This window comes from Fundulus heteroclitus, chromosome 2 (assembly GCF_011125445.2).
Source record: "Fundulus heteroclitus isolate FHET01 chromosome 2, MU-UCD_Fhet_4.1, whole genome shotgun sequence".
NCBI lineage: Eukaryota > Metazoa > Chordata > Actinopteri > Cyprinodontiformes > Fundulidae > Fundulus > Fundulus heteroclitus.
In genome coordinates, this window is record NC_046362.1 from 39852752 (window position 1) to 39872304 (window position 19553).

Sequence of the window (19553 nt, forward strand, 5' to 3'; positions counted from 1 at the left end):
ATCAGTAGAAGGATGCTGAGGCTGGAGCTGCCAGGTTCTCACTGATTAAGCCGTTTTATACGCCCTGACATTATTCTGTTCTCCAGGAGGGTCAGGCTGTCTGGAGAGCAGCTCTAGTGGGGGTGAGTTTTTAAAACACTGGTGGTGATTGAGGAACTGGGCGATAGTCATTCAGACAACTAACTGGGCTTTTATTGGCTGCTGGAATGTAGCAGACGTCAGGCATGTGGGAGCACCGGGGGGGGGGGGACTGGTTGAAAACAGGAGGAGAGCAGCTTCTGTAGGTTCTTCCTCCTGTTGACTCTCTGCAGGCTGGACCTGACCTGGTCAGCTGGTTTTTAAGGTGACCTTCATTAAAGGCATACTATGCAACATTTTTCAGTTAATTAATGTGTTCCATACCGTTTTGGATGATTAAATGAGTCATTTCAGGTCGAACAAAGGTTTTCTCGGCCGCCCTGGTGGTCTGTGGGGGAAATACCGCACTTGCAATTGCAGGAGCTCTCGGCCCGCACTCACAGAAGTCTCGCTTTACGGAGAGAACTCCATGTGTTTTTGCCCTGCCATTCACTATATGCACGCGCAAAAGCAACGACAAAGAACCGCGTGTTAACGTCAAATAAACATGCAAGCATATCAAGTTTTATTATTATCATTATTATATATATATATTTTTTATTTTTTTTTATGTTGGCGAGACGCTACCGCGGCGGCCGCCGCGGTAGCGTCTCGCCGCGGTAGCCAACATAAAAAAAAATAAAAAAAAATAAATAATAATAATAATAATAATAAAACTGGCGAGGCGGCGGCGGCGGCGGCGGCCTCGCCAAGATAGCGCTGCGGGAAACTTGATGTTCATACCTTCACTGTGTTAGTCATTGTTTGTACTGCCGTTTTTTCCACTTTTCGTTGCGTTCGCCTGTCTGCTAAGCTCAAAACAACCGCGCCTGGTTTGATGGAGAAACCAGAACAGCTGAGCATCTTTACGACAGTGCACTTTTACTTTCGCCCTCTGGGGGGAGCCTCGCTGGAAAATCAACCCCGGTTGCATAGTATACCTTTAAACCAGAGCAGTGGAACTGCTGCCTTTGGTGAGAAATGGAAACATTGATGTTTGTTTTGCGTCTCAGCAGGCAGGCTGTCCACGGCCGTCTGCCGGCTCTGCCATGGAAAGTTCTCCCCGCGCAGCCTGAGGCACGCCTTCAACAAATGGCCTCAGGATTCCCTGGAACTCCTCGACTCTGCCTCCCAGTCGCCTCTCCTGTTTCATACGGACTTCCAGCGCCTCGTCGGGGTCCAACTGGACCGGGATCCCCAGCTTTCAGAGTTCATCTGCAAAAAGTGCCACACCAAGTTCTACAAGTGCCACAGCATCCTGATCAGGTTTCTGCAGAGAGTCAACCTCCCGCCTGTCGGAAAGGGCAACCGGTGAGGCTCAGGATGAGTAAATCCATGTCAGCGTGTCCCTGAAAGTCTGTTTGATGGAGAAAAGAGCAGAACCTAAAGCTGCTTTTGGTTTGTTTCCAGGAAGAGCGTAAAGTGTCCAAACTCGTCAGCCAACAACACGCCTGGAGGTAAAGAAAGTAACTCCATAACTGTTCATCATCAGACTGCTTGCTTGGTGTCTTCACGGTTTTCTCTCCTCTATTTCAGCACCGACGTCCTTCACATCGGACCCAAAGTGCCTCCACAGTTTGGTTAGCTGGGCTCACCGACACGCAGAGGCCTGCAGGTCCTGCCCCGACCTGAAGGAGGTGCTGGAGGGCCAGTGTTGGGGTTCTGTGAAGGCCGTGTGGGGCTGCGTGGACGGTCACAGATACATCATGGACGCTCAGTGCACCACCGCTTCTCTGCCGGGACACAGAGTGGAGTGCAGAAGAGGAGCTCTGAGGATCAGGAAAGATGATGTAATGTCAGAGGAGGAAGAAGAGTCAGCTGGAGATGAAAGGTTATTGGATGGAAATCAGCCAAGTCAACCCGAAGGAACCGAACAGAACTTGGTGCAGGAAGACTGGACCGGCAGTGAAGGTGAGAACATTTCTGCATCTTCAGATCTTCAGAGGGTTGGAGGACCATCTGCAGACTGAAACAGTGGCCCTGAGGCTGAAAGTGGTTATCCTTGGCTCTGGAGTCTGACCCGGTGTGTTTTTCCCAGAGTTCCCTGAGGAGGCGCCGTCTCCAGCTGCAGCGCTGCAGGACCGGACCGCTGACAGCGATCTGTCTGACCGGTTAGTCTCTGGTGTCACCTTTAAAGGTTCTATATCAGGCTTCTTTAAGCATATATGTGATGGGATTTTGCCTCTGGCTCTGCAGAGGATTCATTTGTTAGCAAATATTTCTGGAGTTGTTTTCTGGAGCCATTTTTCCAACCAGGAAGAAAGAAAGTTGCCTTCACTGCAACGCCGCCTGTGCCCATGTGGGGGCGTCCTGGAGCTGCTGCAGCAACCGGGCTCCAGAAGTCCCCTCTGGGTCGGTGTGGAAACGTTCAGAACCGACAAAATCCGGTTGCCTCCGACCCGGTCACTGGCTCGGCCATCAAGCTAACAGCAGCTAGCGTTAGCTTCTGTTGTCCAGGAGGTTTACTGCTAAACGGACCTTTTTATGTGGCTCTCATCATGGAGGCAGTGATTATTTTGTCAGCCCTGCTATAGACCATCTTTGCTATCAGTGCTGCAAACACAACATAATTGATGCTCATCCCCAGACCTCTCAACTTTTATCAAAAATTAAGAGTGAGATTATGCTAATTTGGGGGCGGGGCTTGTTTGGGGGCGGGGCTAACTGGACCCTGTAAGAGCCTGTGGAGTCAACTCCATCTCATTTTTATCCCACCAGACAATGAAGTAGACATGTATTACTTGTGTTAAAAAGAGAAAGAGACATATTAATACTTTATTGTTCAGTTAATGGATTAAAACATAAATAATACACAATTGTTCAAATAATACTGAATAAAATTAAGTAGATTTTAATTATTGACCGAATTATTATACTGTTACACATTCATCTATGGGTTGTTTATCATTGTAAATCTATAACCTGATTGGTGAAGGCTGAGTTTCATCAAGTCTTTATGGTCAACATTTTCCCCTCAGCAGCAACACTGAAGCACACAGAGGTTCCCGCTGCGTCTTTACGCACGATCCAGCTGCTGATGTTTCCCTCTTTTCAGCTCAATGCACTTCTAGACTGTTACAGTTTATAACATTCTCATCACCTTTCACAGCGACAGGTTTCTCAGTCAGTCGCCGCGCTGACCAGACAAATCTCTATTGCTCTCGTCAGTGCGCTCTGGGCGCACTGACGCCCAGAAAGCACCTGCTCCGAGGGAAAGGAGGGGGGAGAGGAGCAAGCGCGGAGGCACAGAAATACGGTGCATGTAGTTAAAAAATGCAGAATTAATAAAAACGAAACTTTTAAACAGACCAAGTGGCGTTTTAAACTGCATCTGGTTAGCAGAACTGTTTTATGATCCAGCGTGCAGCCATGACTGGTTCTGAATGAACCGGTCATCTCGCAGCAGCTCCCCCCGCCCCCCCCCCCCCCTCCTGTGTACGCGGTACAGGACCTTACCGGCTCACTTTCACCACTGTTAAGACTAAAATTATTCATAACTCTGATCACTCTTCCTGCTGCTCTGTTAAAAAGAACTGCAGCAGGAATTACTGATGGCCACAAGCTGTGAAAGAAGCCGAAACAGCTCAGCAGAAGGCGGAGTTTTGTCGTCCGCAGCCCAGACGGGCTTTGTGATTTTTATGCGTGAGAAATGCCATGTGTTGCGTGTGGAGTTAGTGAAATGCGTGTGTCACACAGTCAATGCGTGAGAGTTGAGAGCTATGCTCATCCCATAATCTGAAGTGTTACAGGTGGTTCTGGTCTCCTCTGATCAGAGCTGCTGAGCTGCTTAGTCTCCAAGACGGTTTGGTGCAAACAGAACTTCTGGCTTTCTTCTTGCTTCCATAAAGCTCCGTTTCCTGGAGTCCACCACTAACAGATGACCTGTGGACAGATCCTCCCTCCTGAGCTGTGGATCTCTGCAGCTCCTCCAGAGCCACCATGGTCCTCCTGCTTCTCTGATCAATGCTCTCCTGGTCCAGCCTGTCAGTCCAGGTGGACGTCCATGTCCTGGTAGGTCTGCAGGTGGTCCATCCTCTCTCCAGGTCCACATGATGATCAGAGCTCTGGGAGGTTCTGTAGAACCTGACCTGCTGGAAACTGGACCAGAACCTCCTCCCTGACCCGTCTGCTGGGTTCCTGGGTCTCCATGATGCTGGATGTTCTCTGAGGAACCTCTGAGGACAGAACCAGAACATGTAGAGACAAATGTTCAAATCAATTCCTGAATCCTCTCCTGATTTCAAAGGGGAATTAAATGTAACTCTAGAAGTTTCTTCAAAGATCGTAAAATCAAGGTTAAAAACCTGCTGCCTTTAAATGTTAATGTTGCTGCATTTCTCTGAAGCTCCGTTAGATCCAGCTGATCTGGACCTGCTGCTGCTGCTGTCCTCTTCCCTGATGTTCTGTTCATGTTCTGCCCGTTAAATCGTCTTCTTACTGAAAACCTGCCGGGCAGGCAGCAAGGATCTCCTGTAGAGGTCCGTGTTACAGCGGTTCTGGAGAACCTCTGACTGAAGACTCTGTTGTTTTACCACAGTCTGATGAAGAGGATGCTCAGGGTGGTCCAGACTGTTATTCTATGAAGAATCCTTCGTTGCTCAGTCATCTGCAGAGGTTCTGGAGGATTCTCCAGAACAGAACCAGCCTTCATCATCAGCCTGTTGAGCTTCTTTAAGTCTCTGGTTCTGATGCTGCTGCCCTGATCAACAGATGATGGCAGAGGAGATCACTCTCCACAACAGACTTCTAGAAGATCTGCAGCATCTGCTGCAAACCCTGAAGGACCTAAGCTTCCCCAGGAGGTCCAGTCTGCTCTGTACCTTCTGGTAGACGATCACTGCGTCTCCAGGCTGTTGTCCTGGTCAACATGGAGGTCTTTATGGTCCTCCACCACCTCCACTTCTTCTCCAGTTACACCTTTTACTAAGTAGACGACTTGAGAAGGCCAAGCTTGGTTCTGTTTGGGCTCCTCAGAGTAAAGGAGACTAAATGTATGAGCACACTGTGTCTATTTAGTGAATGTTGAGCTGTTTCTAAAAGTTAACAAAGTTTGAGAATGTTTAACTCCAGTTTGTATTAGTAAATGATAGAAAGCCTGAGAATAAAATGAAGGTGTTCAGGTGTTTAAAGTAACCCGAGGAACGTCTCAGAGATGTCCTCTGTGTCTTCAGGGCGATCTCTGAGGAAGAACTGGAGGCGAACCGAAGAGGAGCGCCGTCGGATGAAGAGCTGTTCACGCCGTTTCTGAACAAGACGTAAGTCACAGAATGCGTCTGCGGACTCCACCCGTCCCCGTTTCTCATTAGTGGACTTTTATTTGACCGCAGGCTGACAGGAAATGGTTTTGGGGGGGGGGGGGAGAGGTGCGGTAATGGTCCACGGGCCGGGACTCAAACCTGGGACAGAGGTTTGAGTCCGGAGGACTGAGGCCTCCGTACTCGTACGCCGCGCCGCCTTTTATCTTTTCTAGAATCTGTGCTTAGGTCAGTTTTGTCTGTGATGTCACTAAGATGACGTCCAATACGAGCGTCTGGGAAGGATCAGAAAGATGTGCTAAAGCAGGGACATCGTCTCATTCTAATCGTTGCTGTTATGTTTGGTTTGAAGAAACCGATTAAAAGGCTGCAGAAGCTGGCTCTTGGGACGTGGAATGTCACCTCTCTGGTGGGGAAGGAGCCTGAGCTTGTGCGCGAGGTTGAGAGGTTCCGACTAGAGATAGTCGGACTCACCTCGACGCACCGCTCTGGCTCCGGAACCAGTCTCCTTGAGAGGGGCTGGACATTCTTCCACTCTGGAGTTGCCCATGGTGAGAGGCGCCGTGCTGGGGTTGGCATACTTGTTGCCCCTCATCTCGGTGCCTGCACGTTGGGGTTTTCCCAGGTGAACGAGAAGGTGGCCTCCCTCCGCATTCGTGTGGGGGGACGGGTTCTGACTGTTGTTTGTGCTTATGCGCCAAACGGCAGTTCAGATTACCCACCCTTTTTGGAGTCCTTGGAAGGGGTACTGGAGAGTGCCCCTCCTGGGGACTCCCTCGTTTTGCTGGGGGACTTCAACGCTCACGTGGGCAATGACAGTGGGACCTGGAGGGGCGTGGTTGGGAGGAATGGCCCACCTGATCTGAACCCGAGTGGTGTTTTGTTGTTGGACTTCTGTGCTCGTCATGGATTGTCCATCACAAACACCATGTTCAAGCATAAGGGTGTCCATATGTGCTCTTGGCACCAGGACACCCTAGGTCGCAGTTCAATGATCGACTTTGTTGTCGTTTCATCTGATCTGCGGCCGTATGTCTTGGACACTCAGGTGAAGAGAGGGGCGGAGCTCTCCACCGACCACTACCTGGTGGTGAGTTGGCTCCGATGGTGGGGGAGGAAGCCGGTCAGACCTGGCAGGCCCAAACGCACTGTGAGGGTTGCTGGGAACGTCTGGCGGAGTCCCCTGTGAGGCGGAGCTTTAACTCCCACCTCCGGGAGAACTTTGAACACGTCCCGAGGGAGGGGGGGGACATTGAGTCTGAATGGACCATGTTCCACGCCTCTATTGCTGAGGCGGCTAGTCGGAGCTGTGGCCGCAAGGTTGTCGGTGCATGTCGCGGCGGCAACCCTCGAACACGCTGGTGGACACCAGCGGTGAGGGAAGCCGTCAAGCTGAAGAAGGAGTCCTATCGGGCTTTTTTGGCCTGTGGGACTCCGGAAGCAGCTGATGTGTACCGGCAGTCGAAGCGGCAGGCGGCTCGGCTGGTCGCCGAGGCAAAAACTCGGGCGTGGGAAGAGTTCGGAGAGGCCATGGAGAAAGACTTCCGTACGGCTTCGAAGCGATTCTGGTCCACTATCCGGCGTCTCAGGAGGGGAAAGCAGTGCAGTACCAACACTGTTTACAGTGGGGGTGGTGTGCTGCTGACCTCGACTCGGGACGTCGTGCGTCGGTGGGCGGAATACTTCGAAGACCTCCTTAATCCCACCAACACGTCTTCCATTGAGGAAGCAGAGCCTGAGGACTCTGGGTCGGGTTCTCCCATCTCTGGTGCTGAGGTTGCCGAGGTTGTTAAAAAGCTCCTCGGTGGCAAGGCCCCGGGGGTGGATGAGATTCGCCCTGAGTACCTTAAGGCTCTGGATGTTGTGGGGCTGTGTTGGTTAACGCGGCTCTGCAACATTGCGTGGACATCGGGGGCAGTTCCCCTGTATTGGCAGACTGGGGTGGTGGTCCCCCTATTTAAAAAGGGGGACCGGAGGGTGTGTTCCAACTACAGAGGAATCACACTCTTAAGCCTCCCTGGTAAGGTCTATTCAGGGGTTCTGGAAAGGAGGGTCCGTCGGATAGTCGAATCTCGGATTCAGGAAGAGCAGTGTGGTTTTCGGTCCTGGCCGTGGAACACTGGACCAGCTCTATACCCTCAGCAGGATTCTGGAGGGGGCATGGGAGTTTGCCCAACCAGTCTACATGTGCTTTGTGGATCTGGAGAAGGCATTCGACCGTGTCCCCCGAGGGATCCTGTGGGGGGTACTCCGGGAGTATGGAGTACCGGGCCCTTTAATAAGGGCTGTCAGGTCTCTGTACAACCGGTGTCAGAGTCTGGTCCGCATTGCCGGCAGTAAGTCGGACTCGTTTCCGGTGAGAGTTGGACTCCGCCAAGGCTGCCCTTTGTCACCGATTCTGTTCATAACTTTTATGGACAGAATTTCTAGGCGCAGCCAAGGTGTTGAGGGGATCCGCTTTGGTGGCCTTAGGATTGCGTCTCTGCTATTCGCGGATGACGTGGTCCTATTGGCTTCATCAGGGCGTGATCTACAGCTCTCACTGGAGCGGTTCACAGCCGAGTGCGGAGCGGCCGGGATGAAAATCAGTGCCTCCAAATCCTAGACCATGGTCTTGAACCGGAAAAGGGTAGAGTGCCTTCTCCGGGTTGGGGAGGATGTCCTGCCCCTAGTGGAGGAGTTCAAGTATCTTGGGGTCTTGTTCACGAATGAGGGGAAGATGGAGCGGGAGATCGGACAGGCGGATTGGTGCAGCGTCTGCTGTGAAGCGGGCGCTGTACCGATCCGTTGTGGTGAAGAGAGAGCTGAGCCAAAAGGCGAAGCTCTCGATTTACCGGTCGATCTACGTTCCTACCCTCATCTATGGTCACGAGCTTTGGGTCGTGACCGAAAGAACGAGATCCCGGATACAAGCGGCTGAAATGAGTTTTCTCCGTAGTGTGTCTGGGCTCTCCCTTAGAGATAGGGTGAGGAGCTCAGTCATCCGGGGAGGACTCAGAGTAGAGCCGCTGCTCCTCCACGTCCAGAGGAGCCAGTTGAGGTGGCTCGGGCATCTGGTCAGGATGCCTCCTGGACGCCTCCCTGGAGAGGTGTTCCGGGCACGTCCCACCGGGAGGAGGCCCAGGGGAAGACCCAGGACACGCTGGAGGGACTATGTCTCTCTGCTGGGAACGCCTTGGGGTTCCTCCTGAGGAGCTGGCCCAAGTGGCCGGGGAGAGGGACGTCTGGGCCTCCCTACTGAAGCTGCTACCCCCGTGACCCGACCCCGGATAAGAGGGAGAAGACGGACGGACGGACGGATGGACGATTAAAAGATGTTTGGCTTTAAGTTAAAAGCTTTTGTTTCTGGGCTGTTGTCACATTTTTAAAGATGTGACAGGATGCCATATCCTCCACATCTACAGTCACATTTGTCACAATAAGACACATTTCTGCCGTCTGTTCTCTAGTAAAGTATTAAAAATGAGCTGAAAATGTGTTGATCTGAACTTTGGTTCATTACAGGTGAAGCCGGTCGTAAGGCAAGGCAAATTTATTTATATAGCACAATTCAGTACAAGACAATACAAAGTGCTTTACATGATTAAGATATAGCAAAATAATAAAATGTAGATAGAAAATAGAATAAAAGCAAGTAGGACTCGGAACGTTCTGTTTCATTTCCTCGTTATGTTCTAACATTTAATATCAGGGCGAGACGTTCTCAGGCCTCTGCTCTGAGCAGAAGACTCACCTTAATCACCAAATAACGGATCTTTACCGACCGCCGCGTCTGTGCGGAGGCTGGTGGTCCACAGTAGAACTGGATGAGGTTCTATCTGACTGAGGAACCGAACAAAAACCTCCTTGGATCACATTAAAGAGGAGTAAAGTGATGTTCTCGGTATTTTATGTCACTGCACCTCCTCTCCTCTTCCCAGATTGAACACCAACAAGAAGAGGCAGAGCACCAAATCCTCAGAAGAACCCAGAGTCCGAAAAAAACCTGGACCCAAACCGGGTTGGAAGAACAAGTTCAAGCCTAAAGGGTGTGTAGATGTTCCAGGAGGCGATCCGTGTGTTTCCTTAACGATCTAAACGAGACTTAAAGTGCTGCTGTGTTGTTTTTATTAGAGAGGAGCTTCCAAACATCTACAAGTGTCCGTATCAGGGCTGCACGGCTGTCTACCGCGCTCCAGATGGCTTAAAGGTCAGCATGTACCCCCCCCCCCCCCAGGATCCATGTTCTTGGTATCAACCGCTGCTTTTCTTTGTGGCCTTTTAGAAACACATCAAGGAGCATCACGAGGACATGAGGGAGCGACCCTGCCCTCACCCCGGCTGCAACAAGGTCTTCATGATCGACCGCTACCTGCAGCGACACGTCAAGCTCATCCACACAGGTGACGCCTCTTCCTGGGTTCCCTCACCCTGAGCAAGAGGGTCCTACGCTGCCAGCTCCCCCAGGGTCCCTCTGTGGTATTTAGGATGACCGCCGTTAGCTTTGATTGCAGCCTAAACGCTTCAGTAGCCATCTGCCATGTCTCAGCTGACTTTGTGACCCAGGTCTTACAGAGATGTGCTGCAGGTTCTTCTCCAGCAGACATTGTCAGTGGGGTGAGGGTCTGGACTCTGGTGGCCCGGCGCCGTGCAGAGACCACTAAACTAACGGCCCTCGCCGTCTTAAAATAGGTTCAGACTTTACAAAGAAGCACAAAGAAGCACAACCCAGCCTGTGAGCTGGGTTGTGTAGCGGGCCAGCGTTAGCAGGCCGCCGTTAGCGGGCCTCCATTAGCAGGCCTCCATTAGCGAGCCAGCGCTAGCAGGCCGGCGTTAGCGGGCCTCCATTAGCAGGCCGCCATTAGCGGGCCGGCATTAGTGGGCCGGCATTAGCGGGCCGGCATTAGTGGGCCGGCATTAGCGGGCTGGCGTTAGCGGGCCTCCATTAGTGGGCCGGCATTAGCGGGCCTCCATTAGCGGGCCGCCGTTAGCGGGCCCCGTTAGCGGGTCGCCATTAGCGGGCCGGCATTAGCGGGCCTCCGTTAGCAGGCCGGCGTTAGCAGGCCGGCGTTAGCGGGCCTCCGTTAGCGGGTCGGCATTAGCAGGCCTCCGTTAGCGGGCCGGCATTAGCGGGCCTCCGTTAGCAGGTCTCCGTTAGCGGGCCTCCGTTAGCAGGCCGGCGTTAGCGGGCCTCCGTTAGCGGGTCGGCATTAGCGGGCCCCCATTAGCGGGCCTCCGTCAGCGGACCGGCATTAGCGGGCCGCCGTTAGCGGGCCGCCGTTAGCGGGCCTCCGTTAGCTAGGGTGACCATATTTTCATTTGGGAAAACCAGGACACATTGTCGCGGGGGGGGATCTCTGTACACATGCATAGAGATGTTTGTGGCATGCACTCACTTAACATAGGCCTACGTAATCCTACAATAACATGATATTTACAGTTGGTTTATTAAAAATGCTTTTCAGTAAAAGTCAACAGCAATAACTCCAATAACAAATGATAATTTTATTCAAAATGTATTTATTAAAAAATGCTTAACAATTCCTGTAATGAATTAATAGCACAATAAGGCCTCCCATTTGTCTCGACCCGGTCTGAAAGCGGGGAAACTCTTTTATAAATCGTCGGTAAACATACATTTGAGCTTCGGCATGTTGTTAGCGTACTGACAGCCACGCTATCTATCTTCTGATTAAGAACAGGGCTGCCCGCACTGACGCGGCTCAGGGATTACGTCACACGCAGCGCTGTGCGCAGTGCCCTAGTGCCTAGGGTGACCAAACGTCCGTATTTCCCGGGACATGTCCGTATTTCACGTCCTGTCCCGGGCGTCCCGGGTTTTTTTTAATAAAGTGAGGAAATGTCCTGTTTTTTCGATTACCTTCATTGGTACGTCACTGACGTAATCCCTGAGCCGCGTCAGTGTGGGCAGCCCTGTTATTAATCAGAAGACAGAGTCCTCCCTCGCGCTTGTCGGCCGCGCTTGTCTTCCCCCCCCCCGCCCCCCCCGGTCTGCCGCGGTTGCATTACAACCCCAACCCCCCCCCCCCCCCCCCCCCGGTCGGCCGCGTTTGTATTACAAACCCCCCCCCCCGCTCCGAGGTATCCTGGTTTTCCCAAATGAAAATATGGTCACCCTACTAGTGCCTGTCAATTTAATGGTCCAATGAAGGTAATTTAAAAAACAGGACATTTCCATACTTTCTAAAAAAAACCCGGGACGCCCGGACAGGACGTGAAATACGGACATGTCCCGGGAAATACGGACGTTTGGTCACCCTACGTTAGCAGGCCGGCGTTAGCAGGTCTCCGTTAGCGGGCCGGCCTTAGCGGGCCGGCCTTAGCGGGCCTGTGGAGGCACCGGAGGTCTGTTGTGTTATCAACGTGGACCAGACACAGATGTCCCAGAATGTTTAATGTCTTAAATAGTTACGTAAAGTGAAATGTAAAATGTGTCACAATTCTGAGGAGAATCCTCCTCTCCCTCTGGCTGCTTTCTCTTTAATCTAAAATGTTAACAGACCACAGTAATGTTTTACTTCATGCTAAAAGTTTCTTCTCTCTACCCACAAAACATTAAAATGACACGTCTTTTATGCAGTGGCTGAATTTTGATTTACTCTGTTCTTACTGTTTGAAACTTGCTGCAGACCGGACCTAACAGCAAACTGCTGGTTCTGACTCTGTTTTCAGAGGAGAGGAACTATATCTGTGACCAGTGCGGTCAGACCTTCAAGCAGAGGAAACATCTGTCCGTTCATCAGATGAGACATTCAGGAGCCAAACCGCTGCAGTAAGTCCAGATGCTGCCCCCCCCCCCAATGGTTAAATATGTTTTTTATATAGATAAACATTTCCAAAACAGTGAGACAGAAATATGGCTTAATTAAAATTTTATTTTAATTCAGCTGTACATTCAAAATGTACATTTAAGCGTCTGCTCTTTCTGTGTCTCTGCTCTGTCTTGTCTACCATAGAAAGTACTCCTAGGTCAATGTGAGCTTCTGTGCTTTCTGTGTCTCTGCTCTGTCTTCTCTACCATAGAAAGTACTCCTAGGTCAATGTGAGCTTCTGTGCTTTCTGTGTCTCTGCTCTGTCTTCTCTACCATAGAAAGTACTCCTGGGTCAATGTGAGCTTCTGTGCTTTCTGTGTCTCTGCTCTGTCTCCTCTACCATAGAAAGTACTCCTGGGTCAATGTGAGCTTCTGAGCTTTCTGTGTCTCTGCTCTGTCTTCTCTACCATAGAAAGTACTCCTGGGTCAATGTGAGCTTCTGTGCTTTCTGTGTCTCTGCTCTGTCTTCTTTACCATAGAAAGTACTCCTAGGTCAATGTGAGCTTCTGTGCTTTCTGTGTCTCTGCTCTGTCTTCTCTACCATAGAAAGTACTCCTGGGTCAATGTGAGCTTCTGTGCTTTCTGTGTCTCTGCTCTGTCTCCTCTACCATAGAAAGTACTCCTGGGTCAATGTGAGCTTCTGAGCTTTCTGTGTCTCTGCTCTGTCTTCTCTACCATAGAAAGTACTCCTGGGTCAATGTGAGCTTCTGTGCTTTCTGTGTCTCTGCTCTGTCTTCTCTAACATAGAAAGTACTCCTGGGTCAATGTGAGCTTCTGAGCTTTCTGTGTCTCTGCTCTGTCTTCTCTAACATAGAAAGTACTCCTGGGTCAATGTGAGCTTCTGTGCTTTCTGTGTCTCTGCTCTGTCTTCTCTAACATAGAAAGTACTCCTGGGTCAATGTGAGCTTCTGAGCTTTCTGTGTCTCTGCTCTGTCTTCTCTAACATAGAAAGTACTCCTGGGTCAATGTGAGCTTCTGAGCTTTCTGTGTCTCTGCTCTGTCTTCTCTAACATAGAAAGTACTCCTGGGTCAATGTGAGCTTCTGAGCTTTCTGTGTCTCTGCTCTGTCTTCTCTAACATAGAAAGTACTCCTGGGTCAATGTGAGCTTCTGTGCTTTCTGTGTCTCTGCTCTGTCTTCTCTAACATAGAAAGTACTCCTGGGTCAATGTGAGCTTCTGTGCTTTCTTTGTCTCTGCTCTGTCTTCTCTAACATAGAAAGTACTCCTGGGTCAATGTGAGCTTCTGAGCTTTCTGTGTCTCTGCTCTGTCTTCTCTACCATAGAAAGTACTCCTGGGTCAATGTGAGCTTCTGTGCTTTCTGTGTCTCTGCTCTGTCTTCTCTACCATAGAAAGTACTCCTGGGTCAATGTGAGCTTCTGAGCTTTCTGTGTCTCTGCTCTGTCTTCTCTACCATAGAAAGTACTCCTGGGTCAATGTGAGCTTCTGAGCTTTCTGTGTCTCTGCTCTGTCTTCTCTAAGCCCCAGTGGGTGGAGGCAGATGAGCGTTCACACTGAGCCTGGTTCTGGTTCTGCTGGAGGTTTTCTTTTTTCTGAAGAAACATTTTTATTCTGCTCTTTACAGAATCACAAGCCAATGGCCCCATCCAAATACCCTTAATAACACCTCCTAGTTCCTAGTCCCTAATTCCTACATCCTAGCTCCCAGTTCCTACCTCCTATCTCCTACCTCCTACCTCCTATCTCCTACCTCCTACCTCCTGACCTTTCCTGGGTCAGCAGAACTCCAGGAGCAGGAAAGGAGCTTCAGCTGCTGAGCTGATTTCAGACTTTAACTCTGATGGAAACATGGAGGATGGAGTCAGATCCTACAGCCTTCTGAGCTACAGAGAGACGTTCTCTACTCTACGGAGGTTTTAGTGGGTTTCTGAGAGGAGGCTGTGCTGATAGATCTCCTTCCTCACTGATTGCTCTGATCATGGCGACCGCTGACGCTCTGGCTGAAGAGTCCTGAGCCTATGAGGCTCTTCAGACTGAACTCCTGTTTGCTGGGTAATCAGCGTTGCCTTAATTAGACTGATGGTGGCGCTCTCTTAGTTTCCCCACCAGGACTCTTGCTGTCCTTTTTAGAAAGAAGGTTTGTTCAGGCAGCTGGCCAGCAGTGTGCAGCAGGACCGTGCTGCGTGTCCCTTTACCTGAAGGGACGGATTGATGGAGACCCGTCTTACCTGGGTACCAGAACCGACCCAGAAACTGGTTCCTGTTCAGGCTTCCATCTTCCTGCTGCCGACGGTTTAACCCCGCTGGCAGATCCTAGTGAAACTAATCATGGTTTCCCTCCTCAGATGCGAGGTGTGTGGCTTCCAGTGCCGCCAGCGAGCGTCCCTCAAGTATCACATGACCAAGCACAAGGCGGAGGCCGACCTGGAGTTCGAGTGTCTGGTGTGCAGGAAGCGCTTCGAGAAGGCCCACAACCTGAACGTCCACATGTCCATGGTCCACCCGCTGACGCAGCAGCAGCCCGCAGGCCTGCAGAGCCTCAGTCTGACCCCGGAGGCGGCCCAGCAGGACCAGGACAGATGACGGCCGGGAGTTCAGGTCCTGGTCTGCTTCAGAGGTACCGACCCGTCCGGACCGGCGCTCTGGCTCCGTGCTCCCAAACGCCAGCGAGACGTTGCTGCAGACCCAGCTGCATTGTTGTTTTTCTGGTGCAGGGTTTATACAGCAATGAGTAGCCCTAATTTAATGCTTTTTAATGCTTCTTGCCATCAACAAGTACCCATGACTCTCCAATGTGTGAGTGTGTGTGTATATGTGTGTGTATATATATATATATATATATATATATATATATATATACACATAGCTCTCACGCATTGACCGTGTGACACACGCATTTCACTAACTTCACATGCTCACACGCAACACATGACATTTCACACGCATAAAAATCACAAAGCCCCTCTGGGCTGCGGACGTCAAAACTCCGCCTTCTGCTGAGCTGTTTCGGCTTCTTTCACAGCTTGTGGCCATCAGTAATTCCTGCTGCAGTTCTTTTTAACAGAGCAGCAGGAAGAGTGATCAGAGTTATGAATAATTTTAGTCTTAACAGTGGTGAAAGTGAGCCGGTAAGGTCCTGTACCGCGTACACAGGAGGAGGGGAGGGGGCCGGGGGGGGTGGGGGGGGGCGGAGCTGCTGCCAGATGACCGGTTCATTCAGAACCAGTCATGGCTGCACGCTGGATCATAAAACAGTTCTGCTAACCAGATGCAGTTTAAAACGCCACTTGGTCTGTTTAAAAGTTTCGTTTTTATTAATTCTGCATTTTTTAACTACATGCACCGTATTTCTGTGCCTCCGCGCTCGCTCCTCTCCCCCCCCTTTCCCTCGGAGCAGGTGCTTTCTGGGCGTCAGTGCGCCCAGAGAGCAATAGAGATTTGTCTGGTCAGCGCGGCGACTGACTGAGAAACCTGTCGCTGTGAAAGGTGATGAGAATGTTATAAACTGTAACAGTCTAGAAGTGCATTGAGCTGAAAAGAGGGACACATCAGCAGCTGGATCGTGCGTAAAGACGCAGCGGGAACCTCTGTGTGCTTCAGTGTTGCTGATGAGGGGAAAATGTTGACCATAAAGACTTGATGAAACTCAGCCTGATTCACCAATCAGGTTATAGATTCACAATGATAAACAACCCATAGATGAATGTGTAACAGTATAATAATTCGGTCAATAACTAAAAACTACTTAATTTTATTCAGTATTATTTGAACAATTGTGTATTATTTATGTTTTAATCCATTAACTGAACAATAAAGTATTAATATGTCTCTTTCTCTTTTTAACACAAGTAATACATGTTTACTTCATTGTCTGGTGGGATAAAAATGAGATGGAGTTGACTCCACAGGCTCTTCCAGGGTCCGGTTAGCCCCGCCCCCAAACAAGCCCCGCCCCAAATTAGCATAATCTCACTCCTAACTTTTGATCAAAGTTGAGAGGTCTGTATATATAAATATATATATATATATATATATATATATATATATATATATATATATAGTACATGTTGATGGCTGTGTTCAGATAACAGAGCTCCTCCGCATGCAGTGTTGCATTGGATCCAAATGTTGTTCGCAGACCGTCTGATTTCCTACGTTAGTGGCTGTAGAGCTTGCTCCAGCGGTAGCTAATGCTAATGTTAGCGGTAGCTAATGCTAATGTTAGCGGTAGCTAATGCAGACGTGACTGCATTGGTTACAGAAAGTTAACTTAACGTGTAGTGGTCCCTGGAGAAGTGGGTATACCCTCAATGTTTGCCCTTTTAGGCGCAGCTCAGAAAAATGCTGTTTTAGAAACAATGACATGTAACACTGCTCTATTTAGTTAACCCAAAAATCCATCACTAGGGTTTACTAATTTTAGCCTACAATATTTAGCCTAAAACATTTACATTAAAATATTTCCTTGAGCTACTACGTGAGGTGTGAAAACACTGTTGTCTCTTTTTTAAAGATTTTATCCAGCTTCTGGCAGGTAATGTAACATTTTCTTTGGTTTATATTAAAGGAATTCCTACACTACATCCAGAATCAACATTTCATTACTTTACTGTAGGTTTTTCAATATAGACCTAGATGATAAGGCATATGGAAAGTTCTAAATTGAATGAGAAAGAATAGAAAGAGATAAAGTTAATGACGAGGAGAACATCAAAACTCACTTTGTCTTTGCAAATCATGAATTGTCAAATATTCCAGTTGAAACACCCAAAGAACTGTTGATCCTGTTGATTTAGACACCCTGACAATGAATGTTTAGCCCCTCGATTTTAAAATGGACGGTGATTTTCAACTTGACAGTGAAAAAGGACCTCAGTTAAGTTATTTTTTATCATGTAAGGAACAAAGCAAAGGTAAAACCTATTATTTCAAGGCAAAATATGGAAACGCTACTCTAAGCCTTCATTCATCATGGCTGGATTAGTTTAATTCTCTTTATCTCTGAATCGGTCAGTTCTCACTCAAATGTCTGCAGCTGGTTCAAATGCTGCTGCACATTTTTTAATGGAAAAACATAAAATAAAGCATATTACCTCATCATGTCCTCCCTTCACTGGTTACCTGTTTATCTTAGAGTTCAGTTTAAAGAACTTCTGTTTGTTTTTAAGGATTTAAACAGCTTATTATTATTGTTGTTTTAAACTGTTGAGTCTTTACCCAAGTCATTTTATTAGATGTTATTTTGTTTTACCTCCTGCTAAAGTGCTCTTTAAATAATGATGATGATTATGATGATAATTATGATCACAAGAAACTTTTGCATCTTCACCCAGAAGCTGGAAAGAAAAGAGACAAAAATATTTTTCACGCCTCACTTAGTAACTCAAGGAATAATTTTAAACTAAATATTTTAGGCTAAAATATTAAACTGTTTATTGGTTGTTGTTGTTTTTTCAATCCCACCGTTATGTTTAGTAATTTCTGCCAAAAGCTGCAGCATTTTGATTTAATCCATCTGAATGCAGTATGAAAGCCCTACTCTGATTGGATGGAAAGAACCCTGTCTGTGATTGGCTGGTGAGGAGGACAGTTTTTGAAGTCAGAGCGCACAGCTGGTGTTGAGCGTGGAAGCAGCAGTTCACAGACAGACACAGAACCGAGCGACGCTGGCACAGAGGTTTGGGGCTTCGTCCTGTAATTGGCGGGTTGCCGGTTCGATCCCCTGCTCTGACTGTCTCTGTCGTTGTGTCCTTGGGCAAGACACTTCACCCGCATTGCCTGCTGGTGGTGGTCAGAGGGCCCGGTGGCGTCGGTGCATGGCAGCCTCGCCTCTGTCAGCGATGTGGTTACTAACATAGCTCACCACCGTCAGGGTGTGAATGAATAAACTGTAGTTTAAAGCGCTTTGGAGGTCGTCAAGACTAGTTAAAGCGCTAAACAAGCCATTTACCATTCACCATAACCGAGCGCCAGCATAGTGGGTTGAGAAGAATTTATCAGAGTTGAGCACGCGTCTTGTTTAACCGCTGAATACGTCTCACTGCGCTGAAACAAGACACTAATATCGCTCCAGAAGTTGATATAGGCAATGCTGACTGAATAATAAGCGGCTATGCGCCGCATACCCGCGTACACCCTGGACTACACGTCCGACTTCATGTGACATCGTGAAGCTTTGGCACCCATTGTGCAGCTTAATGTAATGTAATCAGTTATATCTGATAATATATCTGACAAAACTGTTATGAACGCATTTTTTTAGAAAAAAAGGCATTTTTAATGCCACAGATAATCACATTTAATGACTTTTAATGCCAATTAATGCCTTAATTAAAAAAAAAAATCATTTAATGACTTTTAATGATTTTTAATGGTCTGCGGAAACCCTATGGTGGTGAGCGTTAAACGGCCGTCACCAGAGCGAGTCCAGCTGCATGGTCCTAATCTCACTGATGTGCTGCTTTACTCCAGCGGAGAAACGCAGCAGGAACCAGAACATCTGGTGAAGGACTTTATCGACTCGGAGCAGAACTTAGTAACGAGAATCTGTTTTCTGGGTCAGCAGTTAGAATAAAACCAGCCGATATTTACCCAGAACAGCAGGAGGCATTTCAGCCTCTGTAGACCACATGTTCAGGTGTTCCTGTACCGGTCTGCTTCTACCGGTCCGATTCTACCGGTCCGCTTCTACCGGTCCGATTCTACCGCTGCACTTCTACCGGTCCGATTCTACCGGTCCGCTTCTACCGGTCCGCTTCAACCGGTCCGCTTCTACCGGTCCGCTTCTACCGGTCCGCTTCTACCGGTCCGCTTTTACCGGTCCGATTCTATCGGTCCGATTCTACCGGTCCGATTCAACCGGTCTGCTTCTACCGCTGCACTTCTACCGGTCCGCTTCTACCGGTCTGATTTTACCGGTCCGCTTCTACCGGTCTGATTTTACCGGTCCGATTTTACCGGTCCGCTTCTATCGGTCTGATTTTACCGGTCCGATTCTACCGGTCTGATTTTACCGGTCCGATTCTACCGGTCTGCTTTTACCGGTCCGATTCTGCCGGTCTGCTTCTACCGGTCCGATTCTACCGGTCCGCTTCTACCGGTCCGATTCTACCGGTCCGCTTTTACCGGTCCGATTCTACCGGTCCGATTCTACCGGTCTGCTTCTACCGGTCCGCTTCTACCGGTCCGATTCTACCGGTCCGCTTTTACCGGTCCGATTCTACCGGTCCGATTCTACCGGTCCGATTCTACCGGTCTGCTTCTACCGGTCCGATTTTACCGGTCCGATTCTACCGGTCCGATTCTACCGGTCCGCTTTTACCGGTCCGCTTCTACCGGTCTGATTTTACCGGTCCGCTTCTACCGGTCTGATTTTACCGGTCCGCTTCTACCGGTCCGATTCTACCGGTC

At 49.3% G+C, this 19553-nt stretch overlaps 1 protein-coding gene across 1 annotated transcript in view; it reads left to right on the forward strand.

The window, feature by feature from the left end:
* The window catches only part of znf276 (zinc finger protein 276), a 31280-nt gene that overhangs the window by 7393 nt on the left and 4334 nt on the right, over positions 1-19553 (forward strand). Inside the window, exons 8-17 of the mRNA XM_036145215.1 lie at positions 1114-1428; positions 1528-1574; positions 1654-2028; positions 2156-2228; positions 5289-5372; positions 9293-9400; positions 9486-9561; positions 9637-9754; positions 12045-12144; positions 14489-14760. Coding sequence (XP_036001108.1) covers positions 1114-1428; positions 1528-1574; positions 1654-2028; positions 2156-2228; positions 5289-5372; positions 9293-9400; positions 9486-9561; positions 9637-9754; positions 12045-12144; positions 14489-14726 — 1534 coding nt within the window. The 3' untranslated portion in view covers positions 14727-14760. The remainder of the gene's footprint in view (positions 1-1113; positions 1429-1527; positions 1575-1653; positions 2029-2155; positions 2229-5288; positions 5373-9292; positions 9401-9485; positions 9562-9636; positions 9755-12044; positions 12145-14488; positions 14761-19553) is intronic.